The 15,890-nt window shown below is 40.7% G+C and overlaps 1 protein-coding gene and 1 non-coding gene across 4 annotated transcripts in view; both read right to left on the bottom strand.

The window, feature by feature from the left end:
- The window catches only part of ZNF565 (zinc finger protein 565), a 60,808-nt gene that overhangs the window by 1,896 nt on the left and 43,022 nt on the right, over window positions 1-15,890 (bottom strand). The window contains exons 1-5 of one of the 3 annotated variants that reach the window (XM_069458157.1): window positions 15,465-15,537; window positions 9,205-9,273; window positions 8,758-8,830; window positions 7,708-7,834; window positions 6,922-7,017 (exon numbers count right to left, since the gene is read on the bottom strand). In XM_069458157.1, coding sequence (XP_069314258.1) covers window positions 6,922-7,017; window positions 7,708-7,834; window positions 8,758-8,766 — 232 coding nt within the window. In that variant the 5' untranslated portion in view covers window positions 8,767-8,830; window positions 9,205-9,273; window positions 15,465-15,537. Of the gene's footprint in view, window positions 1-6,921; window positions 7,018-7,707; window positions 7,835-8,757; window positions 8,831-9,204; window positions 9,274-15,464 lie in introns of those variants that run through there. The other 2 variants (XM_069458158.1, XM_069458159.1) reach the window with 2 other exon arrangements.
- LOC138375156 (U6 spliceosomal RNA) lies at window positions 3,252-3,357 on the bottom strand. The gene has a single exon (XR_011231418.1). It is a non-coding gene; the product is annotated as a U6 spliceosomal RNA (small nuclear RNA).

Raw genomic sequence — 15,890 nt, forward strand, 5'->3', positions numbered from 1 at the left:
AATACACCACTGAGTGATTTGTAGTACATTCCCAATGTCGTGTGACCATTACTATTCATTTTGAGAAGATTTTTATCACCCCAAATAAAAACCCCATCTCCATTAAGCCCATTTCCTATTCCACCCAGCTTCTTCTAGCAACCGCTACTGGCAGAGAACCACTGATTTTGTCTCTATGAATTTGTCTGTTTCTTTTCTTTCTTTTTTTTTTTTGAGACAGAGTCTCACTCTGTTGCCCAGGCTAGAGTGCTGTGGCATCAGCCTAGCTCACAGCAACCTCAAACTCCTGGGCTCAAGCAATCCTCCTGCCTCAGCCTCCCGAGTAGCTGGGACTACAGGCATGCACCACCATGCCTAGCTAATTTTTTTCTATATATATTTTTAGTTGTCCATATAATTTCTTTCTATTTTTAGTAGAGACGGGGTCTCACTCTTGCTCAGGCTGGTCTCGAACTCCTGACCTCAAGCGATCCTCCCACCTTGGCCTCCCAGAGTGCTAGGATTACAGGCGTGAGTCACTGCGCCCGGCCTATTCTGGACATTTCCTATAAATAAGACATCTGTATTTTTAACACTTCCCACCACATGATGTTGATGCCAATTAAAATGAAAATCTCTGCCTACATGTTTCACTGCCTTCCCACTGCAATTCCAAACTTACTGCCATGGCTCACAGGCTATCGGCAAAGCAGGTCTCTGCTTGTCTTTGTTGTCCCTGTCTCAACCAAAAGCAAGGCATGTTCACACTGAGCACTCTCCCCTTTCCTCCCTACGTATCGAACCACAGGCCTCCTCTGAGCATCCAGAACAAGTCTACGCCTTTTTCATCTTAGATCTCTCATCAGGTTCTTCCATCTATCAGGAATCCTGTCCTGGGTTTTTAGTTGTTGCTTTTCTCAACCTTCAAATCTTGATGAAAACTCACTTCCAAAAACTCTAAGCCTGATAACCCTAAGCGCACACCTTTATTCTCTCTTTCATATCTTGCACCATTCATAATACTTTTATTAGTTGTAGTTAGATTTTCATTTTCTTATTCATCTGTTGTTTTGTTTATTTTCTGGCTCCTGAATCTCCCCAAAGGCAGAAATAATGCCTTTTTCACCAACCGTTGAAATCAACCCCTAGTATATAGTAGGCTTTTGGTAATGGATTTTTGGATGACTAAATATTGACTTCTAGAGAAATAAACCAATGGAACACATAGAAAGGCTAGAAATAGACTGAAGTTTATATGGAAACTGAATATACTATAAAGGTGATGACTTAAAGGGGGAAAGAATAGTTTTTATAATAAGTAGTGTTGGGGCAGCTAGATAGTCATTGGAAAAAGATAAAATTGGAACCAAATATTATGCTACCATATACCAGAAGAAACTACAAGCAGAATTTTAATGTTAAAAGAAAATAGAAACCATAGAAGTACCAGAAGGAAACATGGTAGATTACAACCTAGGTATGGGGAAAGCCTTTTAACTATGAAACAATGACTCAAAATCAAAAAGCAACAAAAGACTGATAAATTTTACTATGTAAAGATGAAAAAAACTTGCATATGAAGAACAAAAAAAATGAAAAGTCAAAATATAAATGATAAACAGAGAAAATATTTGAAACTTACAGCTAATGAGATAATCTTCCTGATTTATAAAAAGTTCTTAAAAATTGAGAAATATCTTCCAAAAGTTAAACAATCACCATCTGCTCCAGCAATTGCACTCTTAGGTATATACCCAAAAGAACTGAAAGCAGAGACTCAGACACTTGTACACCAACGCTCATAGCGGCATTATTCACAATAGCTCAAAGGAGGAAACAACTCAAATATCTATCAAAAGATGAATGGATAAACAAAATGTGGTACATACATCCAGTGGAATATTATTCAGCCTTAAAAAGAAAGAAATTCTGATATATGCTTCAATTTGGACAGACCTTAAAAACATTATGCAAAGTGAAATAAGCCAAATATAAAAGACAAAATATTGTATGATTCCTTTTATATGAATAGACAAATTCATAGCAACACAAAGGAGACAGAGCTTACCAGGGTCTGGAGGTGGGGAAAACAGAGTTATTGTTTAAGGGGTACAGATTTTCTTTTTTTTTTTTGAGACAGAGTCTCACTCTGTTGCCCAGGCTGGAGTGCCATGGCATCAGCCTAGCTCACAGCAACCTCAAACTCCTGGGCTCAAGCAATCCTCCTGCCTCAGCCTCCCAAGTAGCTGGGACTACAGGCATGCACCACCATGCCTAGCTAATTTTTTTCTATGTATATTTTTAGTTGTCCATATAATTTCTTTCTATTTTTAGTAGAGACAGGGTCTCGCTCTTGCTCAGGCTGGTCTCGAACTCCTGACTCAAACAATCCACCCCCCTCGGCCTCCCAGAGTGCTAGGATTACAGGCGTGAGCCACTGCGCCCAGCCCAGATTTTCTGTTTGGGATGATGAATAAGTTCTACAGGTGGATATGGTGATGGTTGTACAACACTGTCCAACACCGTGAATGTACTTAATGCCACTGTATTGTACATTAAAAAATGGTTAAAATGGTAAACTTTATGATATATATATTGTACCATAATTAAAAAGAAAAGAGGACAAAATGGAAAGGAAAGAAAAGTAACTGCTACTTACTTCCCAATGCTATTTAAATGTCATCCTCCATGTGCAAATAAAAATGAAAAATCTTAAAAGAATGAGAAATAAATTCACCAAAAGTCTAATAGAAAAATGGATAAAAGACATCAATGGACAGTTCAATTTGACTCATAACAAAAGGAATGCAAATTAAAATTATACTAAAAGATCACTTTTTAGCTATCAAAAAGCCTGACAACAAAATTTATTAGAGAGACTGTGGGAAACCATCACACGTTGCTGGTGCGAAATGGTGTGACCATTTTAGAATGAATTTATTACAATGCTCAGTGGATTGCAGAAGTCTTTTTTTTTTTTTTTTCCTATAAAGTGTATATATGGTTTCACTGGACAAAAGGAAGTAGAAAACCCAGAGAAAGTGCATTAAAGGAACAGAACCACTGTACATTAGTAGGATGGATGACTAACAACACAAACTCAAGTGAAAATAAAACCATCTCGGTACAGTAGTTGAGATAAGGAGACAAAGAAAATACAACCATATATTTAGAAATAAGGAAATGAATGAGTGGTTTTGGTAGCCCCCATTACCATAAATAATTAATTTTCCTGCCCTACTCAGTCATTCCTATCAGCATTTTATTTTATTTTATTTATAGAATGCTTCACTAATATGCGTGTCATCTTTGTGCAGGGCCATGCTATTCTTCTCTGAATTGTTCCAATTTTAGCATATGTGCTGCTGAAGCAAGCGCCCTATCAGCATTTAAAAATTTTTTTGTACTTCCCTAGAAAACTTCAGTTACCAACTCATTTCTCTGCTTCCTGCAGATAAAACTGTTAAAAAAAAGAGTTGTCCAAACTCACTGTCACCAATACTTGATCCGCCACTTTAAACTCTTTATGCCTCTCCAAAAAGGCTCTTACCAATGAACCACTCCTGCCAAACCCATGAGAATCTTCACTTTTATGTGATATCACCAGCGAAGCTGAACATCTCTTCACTTGCATAACCGCCAGGTTGCCAAACCTAACAGGATTCTCAGCACTCATCGGCGCAGCATGTGACTGCTGCCCTTGCTTGGGTTTTCAGTGTTCCCCACTCTCCTGGTAACCCTCCCACCTCACTGACCACTCCTTTTTGGACTCCATGACTGCACCCTCCCCCGCCTCCTAATGTCTCAATGCAGGTAGGTCCCAAGGCTCAGTCCTTGGTGATCTCAACTACTTCTGTGGCTTTAAAAATTATCCATATTTTGATGATATTACTGTTTCAATTTCCAGTCTTACTTTCTACCCTGAGGCCCAGACTTACTTGTTGCCCTGCCTACTCAACACCCCAACATAGACGGGCTAACAGGAAGCTCCAAAATAATATGCCAGAATCAGAATTCTTGTGTTCTTTTTTCCAGACCCACTCTTCTACCTCACCCCATCTCAACATGGCTAAACCTTTCACCAGGCTGCTCAAGTCCCCAAAGCCCATGGGTCACTCTCTATTCCTTTCCTTCCCTTGATAATGCATGATAAAAATTTAAGTGTAAACACTAACAGAAGAGAAATATAAAGTATAATTTCAAAATCAATGTAGAGGGAAACGGAAAAAGAAAAAAAACCATTAACTCAAAGGAAGGCAAGAAAGGAGAAAAAAAATGGTGATGATGATAATGCCAGGATAACAGAGATCTGAAAACAATTAAAAGAACAATTACTATAAGATAATAAAATAAAAACAAATTCAAGTATATCAATAACCGTTAATAAAATATACATAAATTAAACTAGTTAGAAGACAGAACTTGTGAGACTGGATAAAATACCAAAATCTAGGTATACAGTGGTTATAAGCAGCATACTTTAAGACATAAAGATACAAGATGTTTGAATGTTTGAAAATAAAAGGATGAGAGCTATCTTAGCATAAGACAAAACAGACTTTATGACAGAAATCATTATTTTTACATAAGAAGGATAGCTCCATAATCATAAAAGCTGTCCCATTCACCAGGAAGATGTATGTTTCTAAATTTATACATACCTAACAAAATAGTCTTCAAACATGGAGTGCAAAATTCAACAGATCCACAAGAAGAAATTGACAAAATTATTATCATAGAAGATTTCAGTTCACCTTTCTCAGGCCAAGATGACAAAAGTTTATAAGGACTATAAATTTAGAAAATTTATATTGATAGAAACTATAGAAAATTTCACCAAAGCTTGATTTAATGATCAAATATAGAACCATGTACCAAATAATTAGAGAAAAAATATTTTTTAAAAATGGCAATTCCTCAAAAAATTCAACATAGAATGACCATATGATCTACCAATTCCACTTCAGGGTATACACCCAAAAGAAGTGAAAGCAGGGACTTGAACAGATACTTGTACACCATGTTCATAGTAGCATTATTCACAACAGCCAAAAGGTAAAAGCACCCAAGTTATCTATCAACAGATGGATGGATAAACCAAGTGTAGCATGTGTGTATGTGTGCATGTTTGTGTGTATATATAAAATATTTACAAGCACGTATGTATTTATACATATATATTATAAATATATACATACATGCATACACACAACATATACACACATGCAATGGAATATTATCCAGGCATAAAAAGGAATGAAATTCCGATACATTCTACAATTTGAATGGAACATTAACAGCATTATACTTCGTGAAATAAGCCATATACAAAAGGCCACATATTGTGTGACTTATATGAGGTACCTAGGACAGGCAAATTCATAGAGACAGAAAGAATAGTGGGTATTGGGGGCTGGGGAGAGAAAAATGAAGTTACTGTTTAAGAGGTACAGAGTTTCTGTTTGGGCTGATGAATGAGTTCTAGAAATGGATAGTGGTGATGGATAGTGGTCGTACAATGATGTGAATGTACTTAATGCCACAGAATTATATATGTATAAGTAGTCAAAATGATAAATCTCGGCTGAGGGGATAAATCTTTGGGAGGTCATTATTCCACCTACCACATCCTCTATATGTTTTTTGAGTACAGATCACTGAATATGCACAAACTAAGAGTGTATATGCTATGACTTTACTGTAATTTTATATTAAAATAGTAAGCCTATTGCTATTTATTCCATAAAATTATTATCTTTCAAAGAATATTTGGTTCACATGTTTTCTAAGTTTTTACAGTTCTGGAAAACAAAAATCTTTTCTTAATTAAATTTTTAAAAATTGTGATAAAATATACATTACATAAGATTTATCTTTTTTTTTTTTTTTTTGAGACAAGATCTCTGTTGCCCAGGCTAGAGTGCAGTAGCATCATTATAGCTCACTGTAACCTCAAACTCCCGGGCTCAAGCAATTCTCCTGTCTCAGCCTCCCAAGCAGCTGTGACTACAGGCGCATACCACCATGCCCGGCTAATTTTTCTATTTTTAGTAGAGACGGGGTCTCACTCTTGCTCAGGCTGGTTTCGAACTCCTGAGCTCAAACGATCCACCCTCCTCGGCCTCCCAGAGTGCTAGGATTACAGGTGTGAGCCACTGTTCCCAGCCCGAAAATAAGGTTTTCTAAATATTACATGTATCATATAAATATCTGCAACTGTTATGTACCCATAATAATCAAATATAAATTTTTTTTTTTTTTTTTTGAGACAGAGTCTCACTCTATTGCCTGGGCTAGAGTGAGTGCCGTGGCGTCAGCCTAGCTCACAGCAACCTCAAACTCCTGGGCTCAAGTGATCCTACTGCCTCAGCCTCCCGAGTAGCTGGGACTACAGGCATGCGCCACCATGCCCAGCTAATTTTTTCTATATATATTTTAGTTGGCCAGATAATTTCTGTCTATTTTTAGTAGAGACGGGGTCTCGCTCTTGCTCAGGCTGGTCTCGAACTCCTGACCTCAAGTGATCCACCCGTCTCGGCCTCCCAGAGTGCTAGGATTACAGGCGTGAGCCACCACGCCTGGCCAAAAAAAATTTTTTTAAAAGTAAGTTTTTCTAAACTTGTAGAAAAAAAAGATCCAAAGTACAGGTAAAAAGGCAGCCACTGGACAAGAAAAGGGCACATCCCTTTTTGAAATGGGAGGAAAATGTGATAGAAGAAAGACCAGAAAGGAATTAATGGGGGTTGGGAAAGGTTCCCTTGGGAGCTGACGTGTGCAGTCTTTGGCATGTCTTCATGTCTCAGGCCTTTATTCCATAGTAGGGCTTCAAGAGGAGCCTCTCCAAAATAACTGAAGTAACTGCTATCAGGTGTCTCACCCATGGAGCTATTATCCCCAGTGATCTTCCCCATCGGAGCGGCCCTCAGATCAGCCCTTGCTCACCTGGGCACCATGGTTCTGTCATATCGTTTGCAATCATCCAGGGCTCTTTCCCTTGCTCCAATAAGGAGATGACATCAGGCTTAGAAATGGAAAGTCCTGTTTATAGGAAAAGAAACGGGGCATGATGATACTGTTCCAAAATTCAAACCCAGTCCCTTGGTCATCATGGAAGAGAGGCAATTATAAGAAGGAAGGTGTGACGGTTGCCTAAAGGATGGGAAAACGGAGGTGCCCAGTGGAGCTACTCATGTCTAATCCTACAAGGCACAAAACAGTTCTCCTGGGAATAGACAGCAGAAACTCAGTCAGAAACTTGTGAGTTGCTCTAGAAATTGACAATCAAGAAACCAGAAATTCCAAAAGGCTAATCCTGAATTATCTGGAGTAGATAAACTATGGTGATTATTCTCCATTAACTATCTTCTTCCCCTCCAACCCATTCCTTGATGTCCCTGGCCCTGTCCTTACTGTGAGGACTTCTATTACCCCTGCCCTGTGGCTTCCCATTGGGTTTGGCAGATGGAAAGCGCTGGCAGGAAGCCAGCGGGCAGGACAGAGTGCGGGGCATTTCTTACCCCGCTCCCTCCCTCCTTTGACCCAGGAGTTCTGCAGGTAGCTATAGTTGCTGCGGGCTGTGCCCTTCTCCGTGGCTCCGGTTCTTGGCATCTCTGGTGACACAGTTTTCTCTCTTCACCTCTTAAGGCCAGAGGTAGAAACAGCCTCCCATTGTTGTGGTCCCTAAATGTCTTATTTCCCGTCTGGCCCTGTGTGATACGATATTCTTACCTAGGGAGACCAAGTTACCGAAGTTCTCCAAAGTCACTTCCCTGTACAAGTCCCTCTGAGCAGGCTCCAGGCACTTCCATTCTTCCTGAGAGAACTCTACGGCCACATCCCTGAATGTCACCAATCCCTGAAACAATAAATCCATGCAGCACTAGTAAATTAAAGGACTTTGTATTTTTTTTACTTTTTATTATGAAAACTTTCTTTATAAATTACCTAGCCTCAGGTATTGCTTTATAGCAACATAAAAATGGATTAAGACATTACTCATTTTATTATTCTTTATGCCACATATAGGTTATAGAAATGTTTCTGTATATAGTTTTTGATAGTATGAAATGTTTTATGATTTATAAAGAGGGAGTGACATCTAAAAATGGAAGAAAGAGAGGAAACCACCCAGGTCAATGGAAAAGATCAAACTATCTCATCTTTGGCCCTACTCAACCATGGTTGTGATGAGAGAGGCAATCGTATTTCTATAAAGAGAATATATTTCTGCTCCACTGGTGTTCTGGTAAGAACATTACACACACGTGTGAATAGTGGTGGAGAAGAGAGGGCCACTAAGGGAAGTGGGCACCATCACTCATTCCCTGGAATGGAGGAACTATGAGCAGGTGACAGAGACGTTTCAGCATAAAGAACACGAATGGGCTGGGCATGGTGGCTCACACCTGTCATCCTAGCACTCTGGGAGGCCGAGGCAGGAGGATCACTTGAGGTCAGGAGTTCAAGACCAGCCTCAGCAAGAGTGAGACCCCATCTCTACTAAAAATAGAAAAAAATTAGCCAGACAACTAAAAATAGACAAAATTAGTCAGGCATGGTGGTGCATGTCTGTAGTCCCAGCTACTCAGGAGGCTGAGGCAGGAGGATCACTTGAACCCAGGAGTTTGAGGTTGCTGGGGGCTAGGCTGATGCTGTGGCACTCTAACCCTGGCAACAGAGCGAGACTCTGTCTCCAAAACAAAACAAAAACCCCACAAATGTTCATGTAATCTTAAAGGAAGAGAGATTATTCCAAGGATAGAAAAAATTTCAATATACCTGGGCCATGACTTTTAGAACTATCTGACCTGCTCCGATTTCTCTGGATTCTTCTCTTGGAAAATGCAGAGTCCTGAAGGAGCAGAATGGGGGGAGAGGGGTTAAGTCTCTGATGAACTGAGCTTGTTTTGGCACTCTCAAATAAATGAGCTTAAAACAATTGTGCTTCCACTGTCCCTGTTCTGCTTCTCCCACCCTCTCCTTGTCCCACTGCACAAACACTAATATTAAGAACTACAGAGTTAACAAAACCCAGCCCCTCCCTAAACACTAAAGAACTCAAAGGCAATAAGATAGTTTCAAGGTAGATGTGCTTCAGCACTGACATAGAACCCAGGCACCTCAGCAGTAGGGATTACAGCTGCGACAGTCTCCCATCTTGCTGATCTAAACCCTAATCCTGTCTGCTCCCAAATTGCAGCAAGGAAGATCATAACTCAGACTCACCTACTTTACCCCTAAGGATGAGGACAGCACCATCAGGCTAGGAGCAAACAACATCTGTGCAGGCCAAACCTGGAGTAAAAGACATCCCTAAACAAAGTCTTTTAGCTTCTCTGGGCTCAACAGGCAAAACCTCTTGGGCATCTCACTGGCTCTATTGCTTCCTTCCAAGTCCAAAATGGGGAGCCCCCATCCCCAGCTGGACTCACTGGACGGGGGCAAGAAAACTTGTCATACAGGCATCTTATATGCATACCTGCACATTTAGAATATTGACCTCAGTGGGAACTCAATTTCTAGAGGCTTCCTGGCTCAGTACTGCCAACTGCTTTCCTGCAGAACATCACTTTCTCAGTGACTATGAGGGCCTCGAGTTGCAGAGTCTAGAGTCCTGTGAATGGCCTGCATCCCAAGGTAATAAGAATTCAGGGCTTAAAGGAGAGTCTTAAGGCTAATTCTAATTAGAGGTGCAAAAAACTTCCCATGGTTGGGGCGGGGGTGGTCAGAAGGAAGATTAATTTAATCAACAGGGGATGGTGTCAAGAAAAATTTCCTGAAAAACACAGAACTGGGTTCTAAAAAGTCAGAGAAGTTTAACAGGCAGAAAAGGGACAGAGACCATTGTGACCAGAGTAAAGTGCAGTGGCAAAAACAAAAGTATATGGTATGTCTGGGGGGCAGAGAATAATTCAGAATGACTTATGCAGTCTGGGGGCAGGTCTAGACCAGTGCTGTCCAACAGAACTTTCTGTGATGACAGAAATCTTCACATCCCTGCCATCACTATCATAGCCATATGTGGCCATTGAGCATTTGAAATGTGACTAGAATGGCTGAGAAACTGAAGTTTTTATTTTATTTAATTTTAATTAATCTAAATTTAAATTTAATTAGCTCTAGAATCTAGAGGCAGATAATGCTGGAGATGACAGCAGGGGTTGGAAGATGAATAGCTACGAGAACAAGGACCAACAGTTCTCATCATCACTGTAACTAGCACTTGCCACAGTGTCTGGAGGATGTAGGTGACCAAAAAACACTGGCTGAATATTTAAAAGTTAGGCTTTTACCCACTAAGAAAATAGAAAGCAACTGAAGAATTTAAAGAGAGAAGTGATAGGACCAATATGGTCAGATTATTTTGGAGAGGAGTAAAATTGGAGTTAGGAAGACTGAGAGTGCTCGTACTTTTTCATGCAAACAAAAAGGGCCTGACCCACAACAGTGGCAGTGGAAATGAGGAGGAAGGGAATGAATTCAAAGAGTTCAAATCAATATGCTCTGGCATCTGATAGATATGGAGGCAGAGAGAGAGAAGTCAGGAATTCTTTTGTATTTACTGGGCTCCTCCCTCAACTGGCACTGTTCCAGCCATAAGGGAAAATAAATCAAGTTCCTGTCCCAGTGGATCTCAATTCTAATGGGAAGAGACAATCAACAAATGCTGATATACTGATACGGATATTCTTATTTGCATGTCAGGTGGCAAAAGTTCTATGGAGAAAAACAAAGAGTAAGGGGATAGGGAGCTTTGGGGGAACGGAGGGTGGTCTGAGAAGGCTTTTCACAGAGAAGGTGACATGTAGCACAGCCTGCATGGAGTGAGTGAGCAGTGCAGATATCTGAGGAGCAACCATAAAGCCCTCAAAGCAGGCAAGGAAGGGGACAAGAGCAGCTAGAATGGAAAGTGCAAGAGGAGGAGGGTCAGAGAGAGAGGTAGAAGCCAGACCCTTGGGGCTTGTAAGCCACCCTCAGAACTTTGTTTTTTATTCCTGAGGAAGACAAGAAGCCACGGAAACTTTTCAAGGCAAAGAATGGAATAATCTGATTTACATTTAAAAGAGTCACTCATGAAAAATGTACTACAGGGGACAAGGGAGGGAAGGAGGGTGACCAGTGAGAAGGTTACTGCAGTAAACCAGACAAGGAGTGAGGATGTCTCGTATTAGGATAGTGGTGGGGGAGTGATGAGAACTGATTAGATTCTAGATATACTCTAAAGGTAGAACTGACAGGATTTACTGATTTTAGGTATAAAAGAAAAAAAAAAGAATCTAAGATGACTCTAAGGTTTTTGGCTTGAGCAACTGGAAGTATGAAGTTTCCATGTTTGAGGAGCAGGTTTGGATGGAACAATTATGGAAACACTTGAGATGCTTATTATATATCTAAAGTGGAAACGTTTGCTGGGAGCAATGGCTCTCGCTTGTAATCCCAGCACTTTAGGGAAGATCACTTGAGGCCAGGAGTTTGAGAATAGGCAGGGCAACACAGCGAGACCTCATGTCTATAAAAAAAAACAAAACAAAAACAAAACAAAAATTAGCTGGGACTGGTGGCATGTGCCTGTTGTCCCAGCTGTTTGGGAGGCTGAGGCAGGAGGATCGCTTGAAGCCAGGAGTTCAAGCCTAGAGTGAGCTATGATCAGCCACTGCATTCCAGCCTGGGTAACAAAGCAAGACCCTGTCTCCAGCAAAATTAAAAATAAATAAATAAATAAATAAAATATAAAACCAAAACAAGTGTTGGCATAGATGTGGAGAAATTAAAATCCCTGTGCATTGCAGGTGGGAATGTAAAATGGTGTAGTTGATGTGGAAAACACTTTGGTGGTTTCTGAAAAAGTTAAAAGATGAAAAAGTTCTGGAAATGGATGATGGTGATGGTGGCACAACATTGTAAATGTACTTAATGCCACTGAATTGTACAATTAAAAATGGTAAATTTTATATTATGTATAACCATAAAACAAACAAAAGTAACAAGATTGGCTATTACAATAGGTAAGTGTGAACAGGGTAGAAAGAATGGAGGAATGGGATTGGGAGAGAAGAAATGATGGAGGAGTGACTGAGTAGATCATTTTGTTTAATTATGACTTTTAGAATCATATTGTTTCATATTCAGAAAAATAATTAAAATCAACCAGGATGGGAAGGGATGCAAAATGAAACACAAATAGTGACAAATGAACAATCTATATTACAAATGAATAATATCATACAGAATGGTGTAGGGAAGAAAGTAGTTTTAGAAAACTGTATTTTTACTATGTACTGTAAGACTAAAGAGAAAAAGAAGTATATGGTGTATGGGGGTTTGGATCAGCAATTCTTAAACTACTTTCTACATAGGACTGAGCAAATAAATAAAATAAATAAATACATTGTGGTCAATGACAGCCAAATTTTTCACCGTCAAAGAAAGGAGTTACAAAAAAAGAAATGGAGAAGGCTGGAATGAACCCTGTGGTGTTGGACTGAAATTGGAGATGTGGTATGAACTCATGGATTATCTGTACATGCATACATACAGATAAGGATGTGTGCGTACGTAGATACACATATTTCATAGCTGAGAGGGCCTGGAAGCAATGACATCTCAGAATCAATCAGCATATCTAATCTTGGTTTCAAAATATCATCTTCTAATAAAAGAAATTGGTGCTCCCTGGGAAATTTGTTGATTCCAGGACTAGGGCATGGAAGTACAATATCAATCCAGAAAACCTTGTGATGCCAGAAAATAAGGAAGTACTAAAAAAAAGAAAAGAAGAGAAAAGAAAAAAGCGGCCATATTGAAAGGACACATGAGTCAACTCAAGGAGCTCCTGATGGCCAAATGTGTGACAATTTAAGCCACAAAATAATGACAGTCATGGATTATAACCTATAGAATAAAATAAATTCTAGTCCATACTTATATAAATAATTTATTAAATAAGTAAATGAGGAAGAAGAAAAATCTCTAACAGTACTATAATATTCTAATTAATAAATGAAGGAATGATGGAAACAAAAAACCCCACCATTTGGCAAACAGCTGGTAATAACTTTTTCAGGCAAGCATCATCAATGGATGTAAAGACTAGCAGGTAAAAGCAGGATTAGAAAAAGGAAATTTACATAGGCTTAAAGTATTTCTCTAGAAGGCACTTATTAATTATAATGGAAAAAACAGTGACTTTGCAGTAGAAAAATCTGGGAGACATCACTTTAACCAAGTGATTAAAATTAACATTAGTCATAATGTGAGAAATTGACCTCACGAGTCCCCTGATGTGATGCACTGAGGATGACACATCACTTTTGGAGTATTCTTGCCCCAAATGCATAATCTGAATTTAATAATGAGGAAGTATTAGATACCTTCAAATTGAGGAACATTCTACATTGCAGAATCTACAAAATAAATGTCTAGTATTCTTCAAAAGTGTCAAGGCCATGATAGACATAGAAGGACTGAAGAACTGTGTCAGATCAAAGAAGACCAAGGAGACTTACCAACTAATTGCAACATATAATCCTGGATTGATCCCGCTCCACAAAAAGGACTTTAAGGGACATTGATGAAATCTGAATCAGATTTGTAGATTAGTTAATAGTAGTGTATCAATGTTAATCTCCTAATTTTGATCACTGTACTGTGATTACATAAAATAGTGATATATGGAGAAGCTGAATAAAGAGTATATGGGAATTCTATTTTTGTAACATTTTAAAGTCTAAAACTAATTCAAAATGAAAAATTAAGAATAATTTTTAAATGAACATTAGATGTGCATGGAGCAGGGAGAATATGGGCCTTTTAGTCTATTTCTAGGGTACCCAGTAAATTACTTCTACGGCAAATACTGGAGACCAGGTTACTTTAGTGGGGTAGTGGGGAAAGGGTGGTAGGGAAGGGTGGTGGGGGGAGGTGGTTCTGCTATAAGAAATTTCAGAAGAAGCAAAGAAAAGCACACATTGAAAAACAAGAAGGGTTTCAGGGAGAAAAGAATAAAACTTTTTTTTTTTTTTTTTTTGAGACAGAGTGTCACTTTGTTGCCCTGGCTAGAGTGAGTGCCGTGGCATCAGCCTCGCTCACAGCAACCTCAAACTCCTGGGCTTAAGTGATCCTACTGCCTCAGCCTCCCGAGTAGCTGGGACTACAGGCATGCGCCACCATGCCCGGCTAATTTTTATATTTTTAGTTGGCCAGATAATTTCTTTCTATTTTTAGTAGAGACGGGGGTCTCGCTCTTGCTCAGGTTGGTCTCGAACTCCTGACCTCGAGCGATCCACCCGCCTCGGCCTCCCAGAGTGCTAGGATTACAGGCGTGAGCCACCTCGCCCAGCCAGAATAAAATTTGATGCACCTTGAACTCAGCTTTTGGACATTCAACAGCACCTTTCTTGGAGAAGGGTTATGAGAAAGGAATTACGAACAACCAGGACATTTTTGAGTGATCATCTCCCTACCCTATCACACAGAGGAGGGAGGTCAGACAAGACTGGTCATCCTGCCCAATCCCAGTATCACCGGGAAAGGCTGAGGTCACTCCTGCCCAGGGCCAGAATCTGTCCCAACTTCGTAGGTTCTGCAGGGGTCAGAGCACTAGAGTCACTGGCACACGTGGTGCTGCACAGATGGTCACAATGTTACATAAAACATAGCCACACATCCACTCTTGACACACAAGGACTATGTGTCTGTGACACATAGTCACAGACACCTCCACAGCCTTACACAGAGTCACAATCACACATCCACTAAGAAGATACGCTCAGTCCCACAATCTAATTACACTGTGATACACAGTCACAGGCTCCCCATCCAACACCTCAAAATGCTCTACATAATTACAAACACCCACTCGGGGGACACACACAATCACTGGTACTTTACATCACCCCACCATAACTGAATATTTAATCTGGAGACACACACAGTCACACTCGCACAAACAAACTCCACACCCTCATAGACAGCATCACACACTTACACAATCACCATTTCTCACACAACCCCCGCCAAGGGACACAACAGGAATGCACACGCAGTGTCACCACACAATCATAGGCACATGGCAAATGCACACCGTGCCACACACGGCCACAGTGTCACACAACCAAAACTGTACATCCACTTTGCAGACATACCGCATAGACACCCGCATCGGTCACACAGTTAGAACTAAACTCACACCCCAAGGAACAAAGCGTACAAACATACACAATAGAGACACACGCAGTATCGCCCCCACAGTACAAGGATCCCAACCCCAATACACAGTATCATACATGGTCACACAAGAACAACCAGACAAGCACCCCAGAGACAGGCAGGTACAACCGCACACTCACAGGCACCCACATAGGGTCACAGAGCCACAATCAAAGACACATTCAGAATCGCACATCTACAGGCAGCTCCCGCCTGCGCGCACATACCCAAGGCTCCAGACACGCCCCGTCCCCGCCCCGGACTCCCAGACCCCTCACCTTCTGCCTCCCCTGGTCGCGTCCGGGTCCTTGCCGAGCTAAAGATTTCGCCACGGCGCCAAGAGACGCGTAATGTCGGGCCGCTATGGACTCTGGGAAATGTAGTCCAGACCCAGACCAGACTCGGACAAGATGGCGTCCTCTTATCTCTGAGTCTGGGCTTGGCCTGTTTTGACATTGCGCCCGGGAGGCTTCAAAGAGGGAGCTCCCACTCCAAAGTTCCCAGCAGGCTTGAGCTCGTCGGACTCCAAGGAAACGCTACATACTCTAAGAGCTCCACAATCACAGGAAGAAGCAGGCAAGTTTGCGGGGGAGGGGCAGGGGTGGAGATAGCGTTACGGAGAGTAGGCCAGCAAAGCCTTAAGGGAAATGTAGTCCGAGACCGGAAAAGCGGCATCGCTGGTAGTACAAGGTAATCACATACCA

The sequence above is a fragment of the Eulemur rufifrons genome, chromosome 24 (genome assembly GCF_041146395.1).
Source record: "Eulemur rufifrons isolate Redbay chromosome 24, OSU_ERuf_1, whole genome shotgun sequence".
NCBI lineage: Eukaryota > Metazoa > Chordata > Mammalia > Primates > Lemuridae > Eulemur > Eulemur rufifrons.